Source organism: Vicugna pacos, chromosome 7 (genome assembly GCF_048564905.1).
Source record: "Vicugna pacos chromosome 7, VicPac4, whole genome shotgun sequence".
Lineage (NCBI taxonomy): Eukaryota > Metazoa > Chordata > Mammalia > Artiodactyla > Camelidae > Vicugna > Vicugna pacos.
The window spans coordinates 72788225-72808716 of NC_132993.1; the positions used below are offsets into that span (position 1 = coordinate 72788225).

General features: G+C 36.9%; 1 protein-coding gene across 2 annotated transcripts in view; it reads left to right on the forward strand.

Moving 5' to 3' along the window:
* The first annotated feature begins 1055 nt into the window (after positions 1-1055).
* Positions 1056-20492, forward strand: part of MAGI2 (membrane associated guanylate kinase, WW and PDZ domain containing 2) — a 1098388-nt gene continuing 1078951 nt past the window's right edge. The window contains exon 1 of one of the 2 annotated variants that reach the window (XM_072965145.1): positions 1056-1602. In XM_072965145.1, coding sequence (XP_072821246.1) covers positions 1302-1602 — 301 coding nt within the window. In that variant the 5' untranslated portion in view covers positions 1056-1301. The remainder of the gene's footprint in view (positions 1603-20492) is intronic. The other variant, XM_072965146.1, reaches the window with a different exon arrangement.

A 20492-nucleotide genomic window follows, 5' to 3' on the forward strand; every position in this document is an offset into this window, starting at 1 on the left:
CCTCGGTGCCAAGAATCGCCTTTCACCGGACAACCGTGCCTCTCAGCTGAGTTCCCGTCCTGGCCGCACGCGGTGGCCGGGTCTGCACCCGAGGCCGGGACGCTGCTTCCCCTCCCGGTTGACAGAAAAAGCAGCCTGTACTTCTCTAACTTTCCGCTCCTCTGAGGGGAAATTCTGAGAACTCTGAGACGAGTTTGACTGAAACGTGAGGAGACAAAGCCTGTCTAATCTGTGAACTTCGACGCCTCCCCACAGCTCGCAGCGCCCAGGCCTTCTCCGGCGAGTGCGCCACGAGAGGGTCCCACACACAGCTCGGCTCTTTCTCACGGCGGGACCCCGAGCCCCGAGGCTGGCGGCGCTGGAGCCGGACCGCACACTGGGGCGCGCAGAAGTCCGGGTTCCGCTATTTCGGCTCCGGCCCGGCCCAGGTCTGAGGGAGTCGGCGCGTCCTCACAGCGCAGCAGCCCAGAGCATCGCTCGGCCGCTGGGAAGCTGAAGAACCGTCCGCGCTGGACTCGCAGCCCTTCCTGCCGTCCTCCCCACGCCGGGCCTCGGCTTCCCTCCTTTCCCGCTCCCGCCTCCTCTCGTAGGCTGCCAGGCGGACCCAGCCTGCCTCTCTCTCAGCCTTCACTACCGGGTCAAGCTGCGGAGGGAGGGTGCGGAGACAGTGGCGAAGCGGCTCCTCACCCGGCGCGCGCGCCCCTCCCCCTCCAGCCCGCTCCCTCCTCCTCTGCCTCCTCCCCTCCTGCCAGTACAGTACAACTATTACGCGCGCACACAGACAGACAGACAGACACACACACACACACCCGCGCACACACACAGGCGCGGACCCTGCCGCTGCCACTGCAGCTACCATGGATATCAGCTAACAACACACACACAGGCGCGCGCGCGCGCTCCCACTCGCACCACGCAGGAGTGGCCCCCGGCATCCCTACCCTCCTTCCCCACCCCCACCCCCACCCGCTCACCAGCTCGGCTACTGCTCGCTCAGGCTGCCGCCGCCGCCGCCAGCACCACCACAGCTCTCCTCAGCTGCGGGGCCACAGCTTTGAGTGTCATTCAAGGGACAGCACAACCTCACCCAAGCTCTCCTACCTCTGCCCTGCCGTCCCTGTCATCCTCCCCCTTCCTCGTCCATACTCCATCCAAAGAAGAGGGAAAGCACCGAACTGAGGGGGGAGGAAGGCAAAGTCTGCTCTTCTCACCTCTTGGCCCCCTGGCTCCTCCATCCTCGTTCTCTCACCACCCTACCCCAAAGGAACCCCTCAGGAGCTGAGGAGACTCGCCCCACTGCCATGTCCAAAAGCTTGAAAAAGAAAAGCCACTGGACTAGCAAAGTCCATGAGAGTGTCATTGGCAGGAACCCGGAGGGCCAGCTGGGCTTTGAACTGAAGGGGGGCGCCGAGAACGGACAGTTCCCCTACCTGGGGGAGGTGAAGCCCGGCAAGGTGGCCTATGAGAGCGGCAGCAAGTTGGTGTCGGAGGAACTGCTGCTGGAAGTGAACGAGACCCCCGTGGCGGGGCTCACCATCAGAGACGTGCTGGCCGTCATCAAACACTGCAAGGACCCCCTCCGGCTCAAGTGTGTCAAGCAAGGTAAGTGCAGTGGCTGGCTCGGTGCTTTGGCAGGAGGCTGGACCGCACGAAGCGCCGGGCAAAATGAAAGGGTGGGTTCGCGTGTGGAAGGGGGTGTGTTACGCGACGGTGGGGGAGGTCGAGAGAGTGAGGGCAGAGCGAGGGAGCTGTGCCGGGGATCCGAATGGGGGGCTCAGTGGAAGGGTGGGACGGGTTGCTGTGTGGCGTGCAACTTTGCGCAGTTATCCCCTCCCCTTTGGAAGGTGTTCGGCCTTGTCTGACCTCAGGGGTGCGGGCAAGCTCCCGGAGCAATTGAATGTGCGTCAACGGCACGGCCCGCAGTGGGTGAAGCGCTTTTAGGGAAGGAAGGAGGACGAGAAGGAAGGAGGGAGGAAGGGCAGGAAGGAGCAACTTGAGGGTGAAGCGGTATCACCAGCAGGGCGGGGAGGAGTAGGGGGTGGCTGGGCGAGCGGAGAACTGCGCCCTCCGTGTCAGGAGACTGACTGAAGACGCCTTAGTCCGAAGCCATCCCCTGGGGATCCCTGAGTCACTAGTTGACAAAGAAGGGAAGGGGCAGTCTGCTTCAGGCGCTTTGACGGGTCTCCCTTAACTTTTTCCCTGCCTCACTCCTCTGTCCCCCTCCCCCGCCCACGGCCGTGTCATGTGGGCACCGCGCGTCACGTGCGCACTGACTAACCCGGGCGCTCACCCCGAGCCGGCCCGTGGGAGGCGGCTCCCGAGGAAGGCGCTGCGCTAGCGGCGAGTTCCAGTGTTAGGGGTCGGAAGAAGAGACGTGGTTACGCGAATGTTCTTCACTCGGAGGTTGCCCTTTTTAAGTGGAAGTTCTCTGTGGTTGGATTCTCCTCTGGTTTCGGATTAGGGGGCGGGCGTGTTTTTGAGGAGGAGTTGGAAAAGCCAGCTGGTTACAACTCAGTCAGCTCCAACCTGGTTTGGGTGAGCCTCAGTTGAGGGCTGCGATGAGGACTTAGAAAAACTGGGGTCTTGCAGAACTCTCTGTCTTTGCTGAAAAGAAGATGATGGTCCTGAAGGAGGGAAGAGTGAGATAAAAGTTTCTGGAAAGAGGACAACTTGAGGGCGAATAAAGTAGTGTATCTTTGTTTTCCACAAGAGATTTCATACGTTTTGTAGTTCACATGCACAGTTCATGTGTGGCATGTATGGTTAGTGCATAGTCACATCAGTCTAAAGGTTTGTTGTTGATACATTGTTTGTCCTGCCTCAAAGACAGCGTTGAGCATGTCATTGCCTGTATTTGAATAGCCACTTAATCTTACTGCATGATCAACTGTTAAGAAATACTCTTAGAGAGATAATCTCTATAAAACCAGTTTCAAGAGTAAACAAGTGAAAAATGAAAGCTTAGGCAAATTTTCTTAACTATAAATTGCCACACAAAAAGTTTTCATTGGGGATTCTTGAGTATTAATAGCTGATGACTTGAGATAGGCTAATTTAAACATTGACTTGTAGGTCAGCATAGCTCAGTACTGCATGAACCAAAAAATATGACTTTGGCAGAAAGGCAAATAGAGTATCTTGCTATTTTTCAAGGTGACATACCTAAGGCTCAAATCTAGGCATTCACGTTAACATAATTGATGTCATGATACTATGTTACAGCAGTAGATATAAATGTAAAGTTCTGGTTTTGAGTCCAAAAATTTAGTACACGATTAATGACCATGGTTTTGTTGGTAACAGGTTTGGTATTTGTAGTGGAAGTTGGCTGCAAACATTAATAAATTGTTAAATTGAACTAATGTAGTAATGAAGGAGGGAGGTGATTAACATATAATTTTTAATTCTGACCAAATTTAAATGTAGTCATTCTGAGCACTGCATTTTAAGATGGACCTTCACAAAGTATAACTCTAGCAGCAAGAAAAGAAAAACAAGAAAGGGAGATAGTTGGGTATTGTAGCTCTATTCTATAAAATCCAGTGAAAAGACCTGGAAAAGCGAAGGCATGAAGGCTATCATAAAATATTGAAAAGCTAGGAATTCTGACTATTCTGTGATATACTCTGTTGGGCCAAGCAAAGATGAATCTATGGAAAATTTCAAAGGATGAAGCATCTGTATTAAGAAGATTCTAACAGCTTTAAAAAAAAATCTTTGGGCTACATTGTGAACTCATGAGCCCCCAGACTTGTGGGTGTTTCTGAAGAGGCCAGTGACAATATGCCATGGATTCTTATGTAAAATGGGGACCTGGAATAGATGTCATTAAATCCTGCCATGATTTGATCCACGTTAGTCTCTGATACTCAACTTCTGTGTCATATTTTATTTGGAAGATTATTGTTTTTAGAACTCATGGAATATATACATATAATGTAATATATTTAGGGAAAAATCTCTTCATTCTGTATTAACCCTCAGCTCTGGGCTTCACTGGGTCATTGATGATTGATGCTCATAATGATATTCACAGAGTTCTCACAGGAACCTGACTCACCTCCTGAATCACTATTGAAAATAGTTGCTTCTTTTAGCTTCTGTGCAAAATATAATTTTTTGTATATTCTTCTATATATGGTGATTCATATATACTATTCCCGCAATAAAATCATTCTTTCCCTTGTCAAAGAATAGATTGGTTTACTTTATTTATCATTATAAGCAAAGTGAAAATTTCAGAACCTTAGATACAGTGCCTTTGTATCTTGGGTTTCACTACAAATTTCACTTGCTAGAAAAATATTTAGAAACTTCAGTAGCTTTATGTCTAGAGGGCCAATAAACTACCATAACTGAAAAACTTAACCATGGTTTGCTTAGCAGTTGTATTTTTAAAATATTAATGAGATAGTTGATTTTTGAATATTCAATCATTGAATATTATACAGAAACTACATACATAGTCAGGTAAACTAACGCAGATTTTGCCAAGAAAAGGAGACATTTGACTAACAAGAATATTGATTAAAAAGTGCACCAAATAAAATTGCATTGTTTACTCAGTTTTTATTTACTTGTTTGGCTAATTTTAAATTACAGTTGTTATAAGTTTAAATTATCATAATTTTAAAAAAGGAGAACTACCAGAAATTTAAGGCATACTACAAAAAGAGATGTATCTTTGTTTTTCTACATTATTTGAATATTTTAAAAACCATTTAAGAAAGCCATTTAATTGAATTCAGGGGATTCCCTTTTTAATTTAAGCTGCCTTTAATTCACACAATGATGTCATATATAAAAGTACCATTTATTGTCACATTCAATTTTTTTTTATAAACTATGGCTTTTTAGTTTATAACAATAAACTTTCCTCACCAAAGTATTTAATTCTAAATTAGTAGTTCTGTTCTATGATCTCATTAATGCAGCAGATGCAGTTGAAGGAAGTTTCTTGAGTGATTTTGAGATCTATGCTGAAGTGCCAAAGGTTTTTCTTTCTTTTCTTTTATTCTTAAGTTCACACTAAAGTTCACAACAGCCAGTTATGTAGACCATTGTGTCCTGCATTCCTTGCACTATGACTGCTACTGCTTCTAAAACCACATGGGGACCTATATAGTCTGAACTTATTTTCCCATTTAGGATCTCACAATGGAAAATAAAAGGCAAAATGTTTTCTAATTCTTCTCTTGTAGAAGAAGGGCCAAATAAAGCCTTTGAAATTCAGTTCTAGAGAAGATGTACATTGCTTTCCCTCCTATTGCTCCTTTCAAAGATGTCTTCAAAGGAAAGTAGATCCACATTTATTAAGAGTCATGCTTTCTTTTTGATCGACTTCAAGCTCGTATCATAGAGTTAAACCTCTAGGCTGCTTTTTATTTGAAAACTTAAATTATATCAAATTTTCTCCAATAAAGATTGACTTTCCTCCATAAAAAATTTAACTCTGTGAATTTTATTGACCAATAAACAATGAAATTGTTTAAACAATTTGATCAGTTAGTTATTTTAGGATAAAGTATATTTAATGTTTTGAAACAAGGTTAATGAGACACTTATCTTTGGGCATAATTTATGGGGGATGCTACTGTAGTTTTTCAGTATATTTTTATGTACATAATTTAAATATTGTGATGTTGAATGCTAAATATGACTGTTGGCTTTTGTGTGTGTTTGTTTTGAATGAGAGTAATCTTGGTGTGAAATCACAGTGCCACCATCTCTGCTCTTAACATTTATACTGTGCAAAGTTTTGTCATATTTATTATGCTCACTTTTCCTTTTAGTTGCTTGAAATTCACACATTCACTTTCCTAATGAGCAAATAGTTTTCACATTTGACAACCCTGACTGCTTGTAGTTTAAACAATGGCTTTCAAATGCATAGTAGTCCATGACTGAATTATTTTTCTTAACAGGTGTGATAGAGTAGCTGTTAAATGTACAGTCTCCCCAAGTAGACTGTCTGGATTTGAATCTTGAGCATGCCACTTAGTACTGTCTGTATCAACAAGTGATCTCGCCTGGGGTAGTAATAGTATTTTGACAATATTAAGTTATTTATTTAAATGATGTAGTGTCTGGCAGATAATAAGCATTATGCAAGTGTTAGTACGTGTTATTCCAAACATATTGGTCATTTTGAGCTAGTGACGTTATGAAATGTTTTTAATTTTCAAGATATTTTACTCTTAATTGAAGACTAACTGAAAAATATAGAATGATTGACTAATTAATAATATGAGTAATTTGCAAGTAGTAGTCTTGAAGTTTTGCTGTCTAGTAAAATAAATCCCGTTCTTTGAAAAACATTAATATGAAGAGTAATGCCATTAAGTGGAATGGAACATATTTTCACCTTTTAAAAATAGCTCTCACTGATGCTGCCTTTAATGTGTAATGATCTGTTTTATATTTATTTTATACTCTAACCATAGTTTATTTTCACCCAGTAATTTATTCCCTTTGTACCTATATCTTTCCTCCTAAACAGTTGGTGAATATATTGAATCATTTACTCTTGGCTTGAAAGCATAGAAATCCTATTAGAATTCACTAATTTAGTTTAGGAATGTATTGATACTTCTTCCATGTGACTGTGTTAAAGTATCATGTTTTAAGGCAGAACTTTGATTTCTTAGCTAGCAATCAAGACTTCAAAAAGAAGAGCAGTAGCAACAGAATTAATTCCTAAGTGTTCACATGCAATCATGTATAATAAGGAAGACTACCCCAAAATTCAGCAAAAAGTTTACTTTTCATTTGTGAGAATGTCAGCAGCTCAATATGAATAATTCTCTATATTAACATTTTCAAGATGAAGCAACCAGTAATATATCTACCACCAGCCTCTCACAGTGATTTAGCATTTTAGTTGACTTAATCCCAACGTAGAATTCAGTTGGAACATCTACCTTGAAGCTGCAATGTCCAATATTAATTTTTAAAAATCTTTCTTAGCTACAATTGGCTATTTATCATCATGCAAAGCATGGTCTAGGGTCTTATAACTTTCTTAATATTTTAACTTTTTAATTATTTATTCTGATCCATTCCCAGCTTCCTCTCTTCAGTCTCCAGTAAGGACTGGTGTGGTATTTCCTTTAATAATAGTAAATTATAATTAATGTTGTATAGATAATTTAGTAATATGTTCATAACTACTGAACTTACATGGTTAATAAAAGACTTGTGTAGGGATATATATCTGCTTAAAACTTTTGTAAAATGCTCACATCATCATAGAGAATCAATAATTGCTTCTATTATTGCATTTCATTGTCATGTTAGCAACTCTTTTAAAAAAGACTCCATTTGAACATTAATTTTTAAAAGCTTGTAAAAATTTATTTTAAGTTTAATATACAATATTGACTGTTTTGAATAGTCTGAAAGTAACAGAAAAAGTTTCCTTTTTTTCATAACTGATTGAATATTAATTCAGATGCATTCAGTGCATCTATTTTCAAGGATCCAGTAGACTAATGAGTGGTTATATTAAATGAGAGATTAGATTTGTTTCAATATTTAACATAATTATATGGCTTGCTTTACCTTGGAAAACATTTCTCCCTATAATTGTTACATGAATCCATGTTAGGTTTTGTGTCATTTTTAGTTATTTTAGTTTCCTAAAAAAAACTTCAGTCTTAAAATCATGGCAGTCATCATATATCCAATAATAACTCCAAAAATATGTGACAGAAAAAAGAGTAAACCTTTATAGTGTGAAGTAAAAGGTATTTTGAAGGTATTGATTTTTCTAATGACAGAATTTATGGAGTAACTTTTTGAACCTCTTAACTGCCTTTAATAAAACTTGTGCATATGAAATGAGATTTTTCCATAAATAACCATGGATTTTATTAAGTGACTGTAAAATGCAATGGGAAGAAACAAAGTTGTTTAATAAAAATTTGTATTTTATTCATCTACTTTTCACATTACATTGTGTTTTAAAGAAGTTTCTTAAAGGATGAGTTTCCCAAATGTTACAATGACTTATTTATATTGCTATGGATTACAGGTAGCATAGAAGCTGTTTGCATTTTATATTGCCACTTGATAGATCATAGAGAATGAGTAAAAATGTTAAGTGCAAAAATTTACATATATTTTTAACACTTATTTTTCATTCTACAGGTGAGTGATTTTGCTTATCCTAGTATTTTGTATTACTGTGCAAAGGAAGGTTTATATTTAGCTGGAAAATATATGAATACAAGGATAATAAGTGATATAGAAACCCACAGATTAATCTAGCAACATACCCTAAGCTTGTCAAAATCTGATTAGCTGGATTGCAAGTATGAGCAAATTTCAGAGATATGAAATGTTTGGTGTTGCATCTGTGAAGCATTCTGATCAGTCCATAGTTAACCCTAGTTTGCCTTTATTTGCAGTCTGTTAGGATGTTAAAGTAACTCTTTACTAGACAGAGTTTCTGCAAAAAATAGCAAGAATTAATATAGACAATAATCTTTTATTCTAATTATATTATATGATAAATATTGCTACATTGGCAATTATATTACAATATATAAATGTATCAAAGCAACATGCTGTACACATTAAACTTTTTGTTTACATTTACATACACATTTTTGCATGTTTAACTTATTCAATTAAAAAATAGCAAGCTTTTAGGCTTAAAGGGTCACAAAAACCTCTCAAAAGTTGTAGCTTATTTCTCATAGCATCCTGAGCATGAATAACTGTAATTTTGCCTTTCTAGTAAGTTGGGTACTTAGGGGATAGCCATTTTCTTAGGACTGGGGCCTCAATAGAAAGAAGTTGATTCTTCTTCGGAGGAACAAGAATGTTATCAAACATACTCTTACTCATCTGCAGTTAAAATACTAAAACCTTCCCTCTTAGTATTTCTTTTGAAACATTATATCTAACATTATCTCTTTTCCCTCTTTGGTTGAAAGTACCTTTTCTTTCCTTTTTTTCCATTCAGTGTGGAAGGGTCACTCTAGTGAACAACAAATTTGTTCTACTTCTTTGTATACAAGGGACACACACACACATATACACACACACACTGTGTGTGGATATGCACATACATTTTTCAAACACTAAGGTCCAGTGACAAAGTTTTTAAATCAATTGTGCCAGAAGGGCATTTATGCATGTGAGGATACAGTCTCATTTTAGGGAAAGAGTTACAGAAGATTATTCCATGTGTGATAAATCTAGCTCAAAAACTTGCATAGTCACCCATAAATTTTCAATTGTGGGTATTTTTTAACTCTTATTAGCCATAATTATGAGAGACCATAAAGATACAATGAAATCAAGTGCCCAGGTGATTTCTAAATTTCATATATATTAGTTGTTAAGAAATGATAATAAGTCAGATTTTAGTAGTTTAGATTTTGGTTATTTCTGCTTATATAACCACGTGGCTGATGGACTACAAATATCTAGGATAATGTCCTAATGTTAATATAACAAAAAAGGGGCAGAGATAAGGGGCATGCTTATTCATGAACTTGGTAACATATTTGCAGAGTAGTTTAAATAGCACTGGTATAGGTGTCTCAGAATAAAATGAGAGGACTGGATCCATCATGCTGTGAATTATAATATAATTCTACAGAAGTAATTATTTAAAAATAAGTTAAATGATGCCTAACTTATGTGTGTAGCTAAAGAACAGGTACTAGTGTTGCTTTACTGAGAAATTAAAAATGTGGAGAAAAACTAAGCTTAATTAACATGGATCCTAAGATGTTTTGTATGAAGTGGAGAATATGATATTTTGAAGTACATTGATGTTTTAATTTTAAAGCCATTTTCCTTATGTCAAATTAATTTGCTGTGGAGTGGTTATATATGAATTTGTAAAGTGCACATGTACCATAAAATCTACTAAAAAACTATTTAAAATTAGTGATATCTTTGAAAACCCAGATAACATGCTAATCTACTACTGTGAATCTAAAAAATATCATTTTATATTCTCATCCCAAGTCTCCGTTTTAAAATTAGATATTTTTTCATTGTCTATCCTTGGGAAAATTGACTTTTTTAGCATTGACTAAGGAGATACTTTTCTTTAGTTGAATATGCTTTCAGACAGACTTTAGAAAGTTAGAAAGTTATTAGACACATTGTTGGTTGTCTACCTGAAATGCATTTCTTCTCTTCTCCCTCCCCTCTTTCCTTACTAACAGAATGCCAGTTTTGTTCAACTATTCACACGTTGATGTGCTGCTATGCCATGTGTTTCATGTTAGGTTGGCCTTATTCCAAGGGGATGAACTTAGACTAGTCTAAACCAAGCATGGTAATTCCATCTCTTTGCCAGTGATTGTTTTAGGAAATGGCTTATAACCCAGTTCTAAGAAAAGAAAAAGTAAGGTGAAACCCCTTGGGGACTTATTGAGAAATTTCTTAGTACTTAAAATAGGATCCAGGATAGATGTATTCATTTTTCTGTCTGTGAAAGTTGCTGTACATGAAGGTGATGCCTGGAGCAACTATAGTCATCTTATGATCATGAGGAGAGTAGCCAAAGGTGTAGAATGGCAGAACTGGGTGTAAAATGTTACTGGCTCCCTGATGATCTGCTAAAATAATGAGCCCAGATCTAGTCCCCTTTCAGGGCTTCTTGTTATTGGATTAGCAGTACATAAGATATGTTAAGCCATTTTCTGCTATTTTCAGGCCAAAATCTTCTGATTGATATAACTGTAAAATGGTATAATAATAGATATTTTATTCATTTTATTGCTTTGGGGGAGCATTGGAGAAGATCTTTCAAAAACATAAATCTATTTGGAGAATAAACTAATATATTTTCTGTTACATAAGCTCGGTCAATTTCTAGGTATGTCTTCATTACCTCATTCAGTTTTGCTCAGGTTGAACCACTGCTTTACATTCCAGAAAAATTTAAGCATTCAGGAGTAAAATATGTAGTAACACAAATTTATTTTAACATTATTTAAAATAGGACATAATCAAGAAAGAAAATCAGTTATAAAAATATACCCACAATGCATGCCAGAAACAACTTGAATATTTTTTGAATCATATAGTGTTTACAAATGTCTATGCCACTGATCCAAGAGTATATATAATTATAAACTGACTCATCAAAATGTCTCAAAACCATCCTTGCAGAGCTAGAATTCATCTAGTTATTATTCAACAAACATTTGTTGGTAACCTATTCTCTAGCAGGCATTGAACTAGAGTCTGGTGATAAGATTAGGTCATCTACCTCCTGAAGTAGTTCATCTGTGGTATGTCTATGTGACCTGAGTTAAAAATCATTAAAGAGAAAGTTCTTTCATCTTTTAAAGATACCTTTCATGGTGTAATCAGAACAAAAAATAAGAAAAAAAAAACATTTTGGAGAAGAAATATGGGTAAGGAGTTCTTAGTGTTCTACATCATGAGTTATAGTTCAAGTAGTTACACAAACTCTACATGTATATATATTTTAATGTGGTTCTTATGTTCTAGGCATTGTGCTAGATAGTGACAATAGAAAGATGTATAAATCTTGATCCCATGCCAAGAATTTCATGACACAGTATAGTTAAGAGCGTGGAGCTTTGGAGACAAACAGGTGCGGATTCTAGTCACAGCTCTGCCCCCATAGTTAGCTGTGAAGTGAACAAATTATTTCACATCTCTACACATCAGTACCATCCTTTGTAATATAGGTATTATTACAAACCTACTTTACAAAGATGTTATGAGGAATAAATATTTTAATGCCTATAATGTGGTTAGCCCAAGGCCTGTAGTATAGATAGGCTCAATACTATATATATATATATATATATATATATATATATACACACACACATATATATATGACACAGTATGTATTGTTTGATATTATTATGATCATCGTATATACTATATATTAGTATTCTGTGTGGTGTAAATAATTGCTATAAACAAGAATTTTCAGTACAATAAATGTTTCAAAAGAACTGTGCCTAGCAGAAGGGCACTTGGTCTCTCCTGAGGTTTCAAGCTACAGTTCATGGAGAAGAGAATACTTGGGTAGGAGATCAGGTGAGGAGGGTAGGGGGACTCTTCTAGAGCAAAAGGCAAGGAGGCATTGGTATTGAGGGTTTCAAGGAATGTGATAAAGTGTTTCTAGGCACTAAAGTCTGAAATTTAATATAGACAGTAGTAATAAATGACCTTGAGGGATTAGATGTTGGCCAAGCCATCATATAGAACTGAATGGTGAGCCACTGGGTATTACTGTTGTTATTATTATCATCATAATCATCATTAATGGCAAACATTTTTGTAGTGCTTAACTACATGTCAGGCAGTGTTCTAAACACTTTAGGTAAATGTCAATTGGTTTAATCCTCATGCTAGTCTACAAAGTAGGTACTATCAACTCTACTTTGTGAATAAGAAAATGAGCCCAGAGAGGTGAAGAAACTTGCACAAAACCACATAATAATTAGCAGAACCAATATAATGTGGTTAGTCCAAAGCCTGGAGTATAGTTAGGCTCAATACTGTATACAAACACACACACACACGCATATTGCACACAGTATGTATTAACTGCTCTTAACTGCTGTGCTAGCTTGCTTCTCTGTTTTTGAGGTATATATTAAGAAGAGAAGAAACTGAGAGCAAGGCTTAAGGTCTGGTATCAGTAGTGGGAATGGAAGGACACCAACTGGAGACGTATTTTAGAGGTAGGATGAATAAGAATTTATATCCAGTTGAATGGGAGGTAGTGGTGAAGAGGAGGCAGAAGTCAAAGATAGCTGACCTGGGGATGAGTGTGTCAAGTAGATGAAGATGTCGTTAACTAGATAGATTAAAATTTAATCTACAAGGGAAATGGCTTCAGGCTGTTCTAGAAATAAAAAATTCCTGTCTTTGACAACTGCAGAAGCAGCAGTATGCTACTTTCAACATATTTGGCACTTAGTGAATAAGTAATAAGATTATATTCACAAGATATTTATCACTGATATTTTACCTAAAATAATTTAGACTAGGCATTGGAGTTAAGAGATACTTAACAGAATTAAGTTATAAAATGGCCTATTTTTTATTTTTAACAGATTTTCTTATTTCATTTTGCTCCAATTGAAACGGCGAATGGAGAAAAATGAATGCCTGGGAATATAATGTGTTTGATGTGCCTGCCTGGCAGATGGCATGTTTCTCATGTTCAAAGGTTGTTGTTGGTCACATACGTCTAGAGCTCACAGAATTGCTGGAGCTGCAGATTGAAGAGTTGAGTGAAGGAGCTATGATCCCTTTAGAAGAGCATTGAGGGTGAAAAGAGGCCAAGAATGAGAATTTGAGGAATGCCTGTATTTAATAGGACTGCACATTTATTCTTCTTTACTTAGTACTTCTAACTTAGAGGGTAGGGATTTGGGGGTTGGGGTTGGAGGTGGGAGAACATTCATCCTTAATAATGTATAAAGCAATCTTTTAAAATTAGGTTCTTTGTGATGTGTATCATATTAGACACATTTCTCATATATGGAGTTTTAATGTTAGTGTATCACTGTTAAGCACTGAAGATAAAGTTTCTATTTTATTAGCAAATCAAATAGAAACAATAATAGTGGGAACTCTGTCTTCAACAGTGCTGACTTTATCTCTGTATGTTTGTAGTTTTAATTCAAAGATCACAAAAGCAAAACAATGCCTCATTTTCTGATTCTGTAAGGTACTATTTTGAGACCAAGCTCTTTGACCATTGCTGTAATATTCTAGGTTATATTTGGAATAAACCCTGAAAATGCAAACTCTTCTCTAAGTTGTACTAGGAATTCTTCATTGAAACTTAGTTTATAATAAATTACCTTCCGCTGTCATATAAAATTATTCAAATGTTTCCATACGGCAGTGGTTGGAATATGCATATTTTTGAGCACTCAAAATTTTATCTTCTTTTTTGTAGGTAGCTTCTGTAGTTCAAGATCCCAGAAATGAAGTATGAACTGTTTTGAACACTATGTGTTATATAATTTTGTTGTAAATTAAAAGAATGGCATATACATCCCAAGATTTCAAGGTTCATTTAATTTATCCAGAATTGGTATGTGAGAATTAGATATGGATCCTCCTGATTCTTAATATCACAACAAAATATTTGCTTATTTCCATTTTCTGTAACAATGGTTTGCCAATAAATTTGTCAAATATGTCACCTGGAATTCATCAAGGGTAGGGACAGCATCCAATTTGTTTTTATTCCACTAGCACCTGAAATGATGCCTGAAAATATGTAAAAAATTTAGAAAATATTTTGAATGGATGAATGATAAAGGTCTTCTTTCCCTGTAATTCTTGATTTATTTGAAACACATTGTATTTGTCAGGGTTCACCAGAGAAACATAACCAATAGGATATATGTGAGAGAGAGAGAGAGAAGGGGGGTGGGGGGGAGAATTGAATCATGTGATTCTGGAGGCTGATGAGTCCCAATATAAGCAGAGTAAGTTGGTAAACTAGAGAGACCCAGGAGAGCAGATGGTGAAGCTCCAGTGTGAACGCCAGCAGACCTGAGACCCAAGAAGAGCCAATATTTCAGTTTGAATTCAAATGGAGGAAAAAAACCTGATGTTCCAGTTCAAAGGTAGCAGGCAGGTGGGATTCTCCCATAAGTGGGGAAGGTTCACCCTTTTTGTTCTGTTCAGGTAGGTCTTCAACTGACTGGATAAGGCCCACCCACATTAGGGAGGGCAATATACTTTACTCAGTTTACTGATTTAAATGTTAATCTCATCCAGAAAACCCTCACAGACACAGCTAGAATAATGTTTGACCAACTATCTGGGCACCCTGTGGCCCATCAAGTTGACACATAAAATTAACCATCACCCACATTTAGAATCTCTATCCATACATAATTAACAAACATTGTAAGTACAATCATTTTAGTCTATAGCTGTATCTTTGAAAAATATTTTAAAATATTTGAAATACTTTATTTTTGAATATACTTACAACACTCTAGATTATGCTGTGGTAGATTTTTGACAGCATGATCATTACTTACCTCATCCATTATAAGACTCACTTTGCTAAAAGTGTCAATTTTTTCCCCAAAATGTGCCCTATTTTGTTCTGAAATGCATTTTTGTTAATCATTAATCCAACTCACAGAATTTTCCTAGTGTATTGAGTATCATTTCCATCCTTGCACTGAAGTTGTTGTGAAAGGAATCTGCTTCTGTTTAATTTAAAAGTTAGGGGGGAGGGTATAGCTCAGTGGTAGAGTGCTTGCCTAGTATGCATGAGGTCCTGTTCCACCATTAAAAAACAAATACATAAATAAACCTAATTACATCCCCCCCAATTTTTTTAAAAAAGTTATGTGTTCAATAGTTTAACAGTATGTAACCCATGCTTCTTTAATTCAAAATAGTATGAGCCTTGCAAAAACCCAGCTGCTGAGTTGATTATGTATCAACATAGAAGAGACTTTAACTGCTAATGACTAAAGCAGAATGACATTGCCACAGACCTCCAGTATCAGAAGGCAGGTTAGAAGTTTAGTTATACTAAGGGATCTTCTTTACTGGGAGAATTAAATTGGGTCTTTTGCTCCAGAAGGGAAGTTTCTGTCTACGATGAGAATGGTTTCAAGCTCATTTAGAAGGGAAAATTGCTCTATTTGAGAACTAAGGGAAATGTAGAGGTGGTAGATTAAGTGGTTCATAGTAAATTAGTAATAAAACAGTATCCATGTCCTATCCCTTTAAAAATAACTTTAAATTGCCTGAGTAATCAGAAATAAGAACTCAGTCAAGAAAAACACATTATATATATATTTGTGCTATCTTTTCTCCTTTTTTCCACTTGATATTTTGATATATTTGGTTGGTAGATAAATTAATTAATTTTCTTACTTTTTCATGTGGCTTTCCCTGAAGTTATTCATGTTGAACTTGAAAGTTCGTGTCTAACTCAGCCTTGCAGTGTAAGCATTGCTGAATTTACTTAGGGGCAATTAATAAAAATATACAGTAATAATAATAAAAAACAGTTTGATTGTATTGGCCACTTAGTACATTCCAGCCACATGTACTTTCTCATGTGGAAGTTTATTAAACAGGTTGGGCTCAAAGGGTATAAACCAGAAACAATTATTTTTTCCTCCTTACCCATGCCTTACTAAAGACCTCACTGTGAAGTAGCCTTGTGAAAAGCCTGGGAATCCACCCCCACCTACTTCTGTCTCCTTTGAAGTCAGGTCAAGGGAGAAGGAGGAACAAGAGTAGAGGAACAAAGGCTTGTTTCTTTTAAATTTGCCCATATGTGTCCTCTGTTATGTCAGGCATCCAGATGCTGGCTTTTTGTTATGGATCACATTTGTATGTTCTTCAGAGATACTCTAGCTTCCTCTTCACCTTCTGCATCACCACTCTGTCTCCTGCAGCGTGTCCCAACAGAGGCTGTGGACTCTAAACTCGATACCTTGTGATTCTGCTCTCAGCCTCTGCCCACTGCATGATATCTCCAGGCTCTTTTTGCTGCTGTTCTGTTGGCCCAGCAGGCAGCCCTCTTGAGCAGGATCCCTTCAAGAGAACATCCACTGGCTTTCCACTAAGGTGTCTAACTGGCCACAGAAAACTTCATGCATTCTTGACTCATCATGTTGTGGAAATTGGTCCACATCTCTTGTTCAAATATCATAGGCATCTCCACCCAAGCTCCCACCTTTAGGATTCTCTGGCGAGAAATGGGCATAAATCTTTGTCTTTGTGAATATCCCCAGGCTCATGGGAAAACCTTTCAGGTTCTTCCAAGAACTCTCTCCCACTTTGCTTGTGGGTAGCAACATGGGAAGACAATGACTATTTAAGAATTCAACAAGCAGCTAGTCTGGGAGTAACCCTCATGAGTGACCACTTTCTCATGTGCAGCCGTCTTAAGAAAGATGAGATGACACTTCATTGTCTATTAATATTCCCTGCAAGGAATCTTTTTTCATGGAATCTCTTTTCAAGTACTTAGTTTTCTCATCTGGGCCTTTGGGAGTGATGGTCTTTTATCATGGTTTTACCATATATAGGATTGATAACTTGCTTACTTCCCATTGTCCTTGGCTTTGAAGCAACATTCCAGGAGAACAGGAAAAGTCTCACTTTGCATGTAATTGCATTCATTTAAGACTCATGTTAACTCTGTGAGGAAAGTGATATGCATCATCCCAATTAAACCTGAGGAAACTGAAACACAAACTGTTTCATTATTTGCCCAAGGTTGTTTAGGATGGCCACGGTTACTCAGTACTAGGTGGAAGTCTGACTTAAAAGTCCATACTCTTATCTACTTTGCCATATTACTAAAACAGAATAGGACAGAGTCTAGAGGATTAATGAACCAATCTCCTAGATAGGTTCCCCAAACTGTGAAACAGACAGTTACAGTATCCAGATACTGTGTTACTGTTCTAGTTCTGTTTCCCTTTACAAAGCTTTAGAATTTCTGATAGAAATAACGTTCATTTTTTTTCACTCTTCCCATCTTAGAATGATTCAGACACTTCAAAATTAACTGCTAATATTCATGCTGAAATCACACGCATCTTAGAAGTGTTGTAATATTTCTTATTCTGCTGTCTCAATATTGCATAGCATACACCATTGGCAACCATAAAAATATTGTAATCAGACCACGTTAAGAGACAAGAATAATCAAATTCTACAAATGACTAAGAATTTAAAATTCCCTTAACAGTGTTTTTATGTTTTCTGAAGTTTTTTAAAAACAAATTAAATTTTGTGAACTTAAAGATTTATTACATTATCCCTTTGTATGAATTTTTTTCTCAGAAGTCAAACATTTCTTATTCATCTTCTTCTTTCACCCCCTAGGAAATTGTTAGCCTTACTGCTACAGTTGACATAAATCTGCTATTTGTTTACATTCAGTGGCATCCAGGTACTTTATAAATACTGTATTTCTAAAATATATCTACTTGTAAAATGTAAACTTGGGGATTTGATTCCAAAGAACTGTCTTATCTAAGGTGTTTCATTCTAGTATGCTCATGTGGAGCTTATATTTAGTATTACTTGAGTTGCAGATTTATTTCATCTTGCCCTTGCCTAGCAGCATCAGCTATTTCCTTCTGCTGGTTCCAATTATTATGATTATTTCCAGCCTGAGTGAAGTTTGGCAAAAGCAAATATAGAAAGGGAAAGAAAAGAATAGGCTATTCCCTCAAGCTAACATTCAAGCTTATCAGTCTTTATTTAACTGCAGAAACCATTTATTAGTATTTGGAGTTAGCAATTTAATATTGATTTTGGTCTTTGGTGTTGCAGACATAAACCTGTGTGTGTGCAGGGCACAGTTTAACGCTATGACATACTATGGAAGATGCCATTTTCTTGCCTGTGATAGATAAGGCCATTGTTCTTTTCTATTAGAGAAGCTAGAGAAAAGATGGATTTGTATTTGTTGAGTTCTGTGACATTCCTTGCATATGTAATATACAAAAAAGTAGAGGTTATAAGCACATATGTGTTACTACATACAGTGTAAACAATATTTATAGTTAGATGCCTGATTACATCTTGGGGTGATTTTGGAGACCATTATGTGTTTTTCTTGTAATCCATTCCCAGGCCCCCATATACTTGTGTATGTTAAGCTTGTAGAACTGACAGTTGAGTAGGAATAAAGAAAATCATTCCTATAGGTTGCTTTTTACCTCCATGTTTTTTTTTAATAACTTTAGGGAAAATTTTTTCCCCTCTATTCCCAAAGACACAAAGGATTTGATTTTAAAAACTCTAAGAATTTAACTCATTCTAATAAATTTGCTTGAAGCTTTTATATAAACTTGAGGATTCAGCAGGAGTAGAGAATAAGGTCAGTAAAGGCATCAAATTAGGTGCAAACTTGGTGAAGTCACCTCTTTGTCATTTGTTTCCACATAGCCCTAATTGTCAAGTCTAACTTAAAATTCTGCAAAGCCTTATTTTATTTCTCTAAATGCAAGAGACTAAATTACTGATGCACATTTAAAAATTTTAAATAGAATATTAAAAAATTAAACTTAAAATTGCCTATTTAGCTAATAAAAATGTATGTCAAGCAGACATGCATTATTTGCAATAAATATGCTTGCCTCTGTAGAAATTTTTTTTTCCATTTTAATCCATTTAGCTTAAAAACAAAACACCTTTGTCTAATTTTCTGAATAGTGTTCCCTGATGGAAACATTTTTGTATTGGCGAACATCATCTTTTTTCTTTTAAAGCTTTGTGGATATCATTTTTGTTTTAAGTTGTAACTCCTATTAAAAATATGCACATTAACTTGAGAATAATCTTTAAGGCCAACTACTACATCTTCTTGTTCATTTGGTAGACTTTTGATGCTGTATTCAATAAGATTGTTTTATTATTATTATTATTAGAGAAAAGTCAATTCTAACATATGTAAAAAATAAAAGATGCTCTAATAAACTTATACAAAGAGTTTTTCCAACTTTTATCTTGCCTCTGTTGCTAACTTCCAAAAAAATTCCCCGCAAAACTCTACTGAAGGTAGGGAGCAGAATTTTATTTTTCAGCAACGTAAATTTTGCTGAGAAATATAGAGAAATCAAAACGTTGCTTTTGATTTATTGACTTGTCAATAAAGCTTATAGTACAGTGTCTACGTTCAAGATTTATTATATGTTGAAACGATTTGATTTAATTCAACAAAAAGAAGAAATAGATTGAAAGCTGTTCTGTTGAATACTTTTTTATGAAATGTAGGGAAGCACTTTTTTGAATGGAAAAATATAGCATTAGTTTATGAAGCATTGCAGATGTGGATTTGATTTTGAGGATATTCACAGAGACTTATAGAGTATATAGAACTTGTAAACAGGTCATTCTCTTTTATTATTGTTTTTATGATTGATAAACAGGGCATACTTTAAAAGGGTTTATGTAAAACATATTCAAAATGCCATCTAAATATTTAATAAACAGAAAATATAGAAAACTGGATTTTTTTTTGTTGTTGTTCTTAAAAGTAAGCTTTCCAAGGGACATGCCTTAGGCCAATGGGAGCAATGGCAATTACACATTTTCAGTGGAATATTAACTCAGTGGAGTTATCATCCAGTATAATCCAATAAAGACATGCAGTTCAGATATGTTTTCAGTTGGATGTTCATTTTGCTTAGCACTCTGATGATTCTTCTGATTGTTCCTAGGCCAGCAATAAACATGAAAATGGTGATGATTATCATAATTTTGAATTAAAAAAATTGACATTTAGTGATAAATCCAGACTTTTGTACCTTCTTTGTGTATTTATAACCTGCCAAGAATAAAGATAGGCCAGCCTGTTAATAAATAATGATATCCTAAATCATTTGATCATACCAAATGATCACCATGACGGCAAGATGGTAATTCTTGGTAGCAGTCATGGAGAGTAGAAGTGTTGTTGTGGGACTGTAACATATATAAGGTGGAATGGATTCAAGCTGGAATGGTTTATAGAA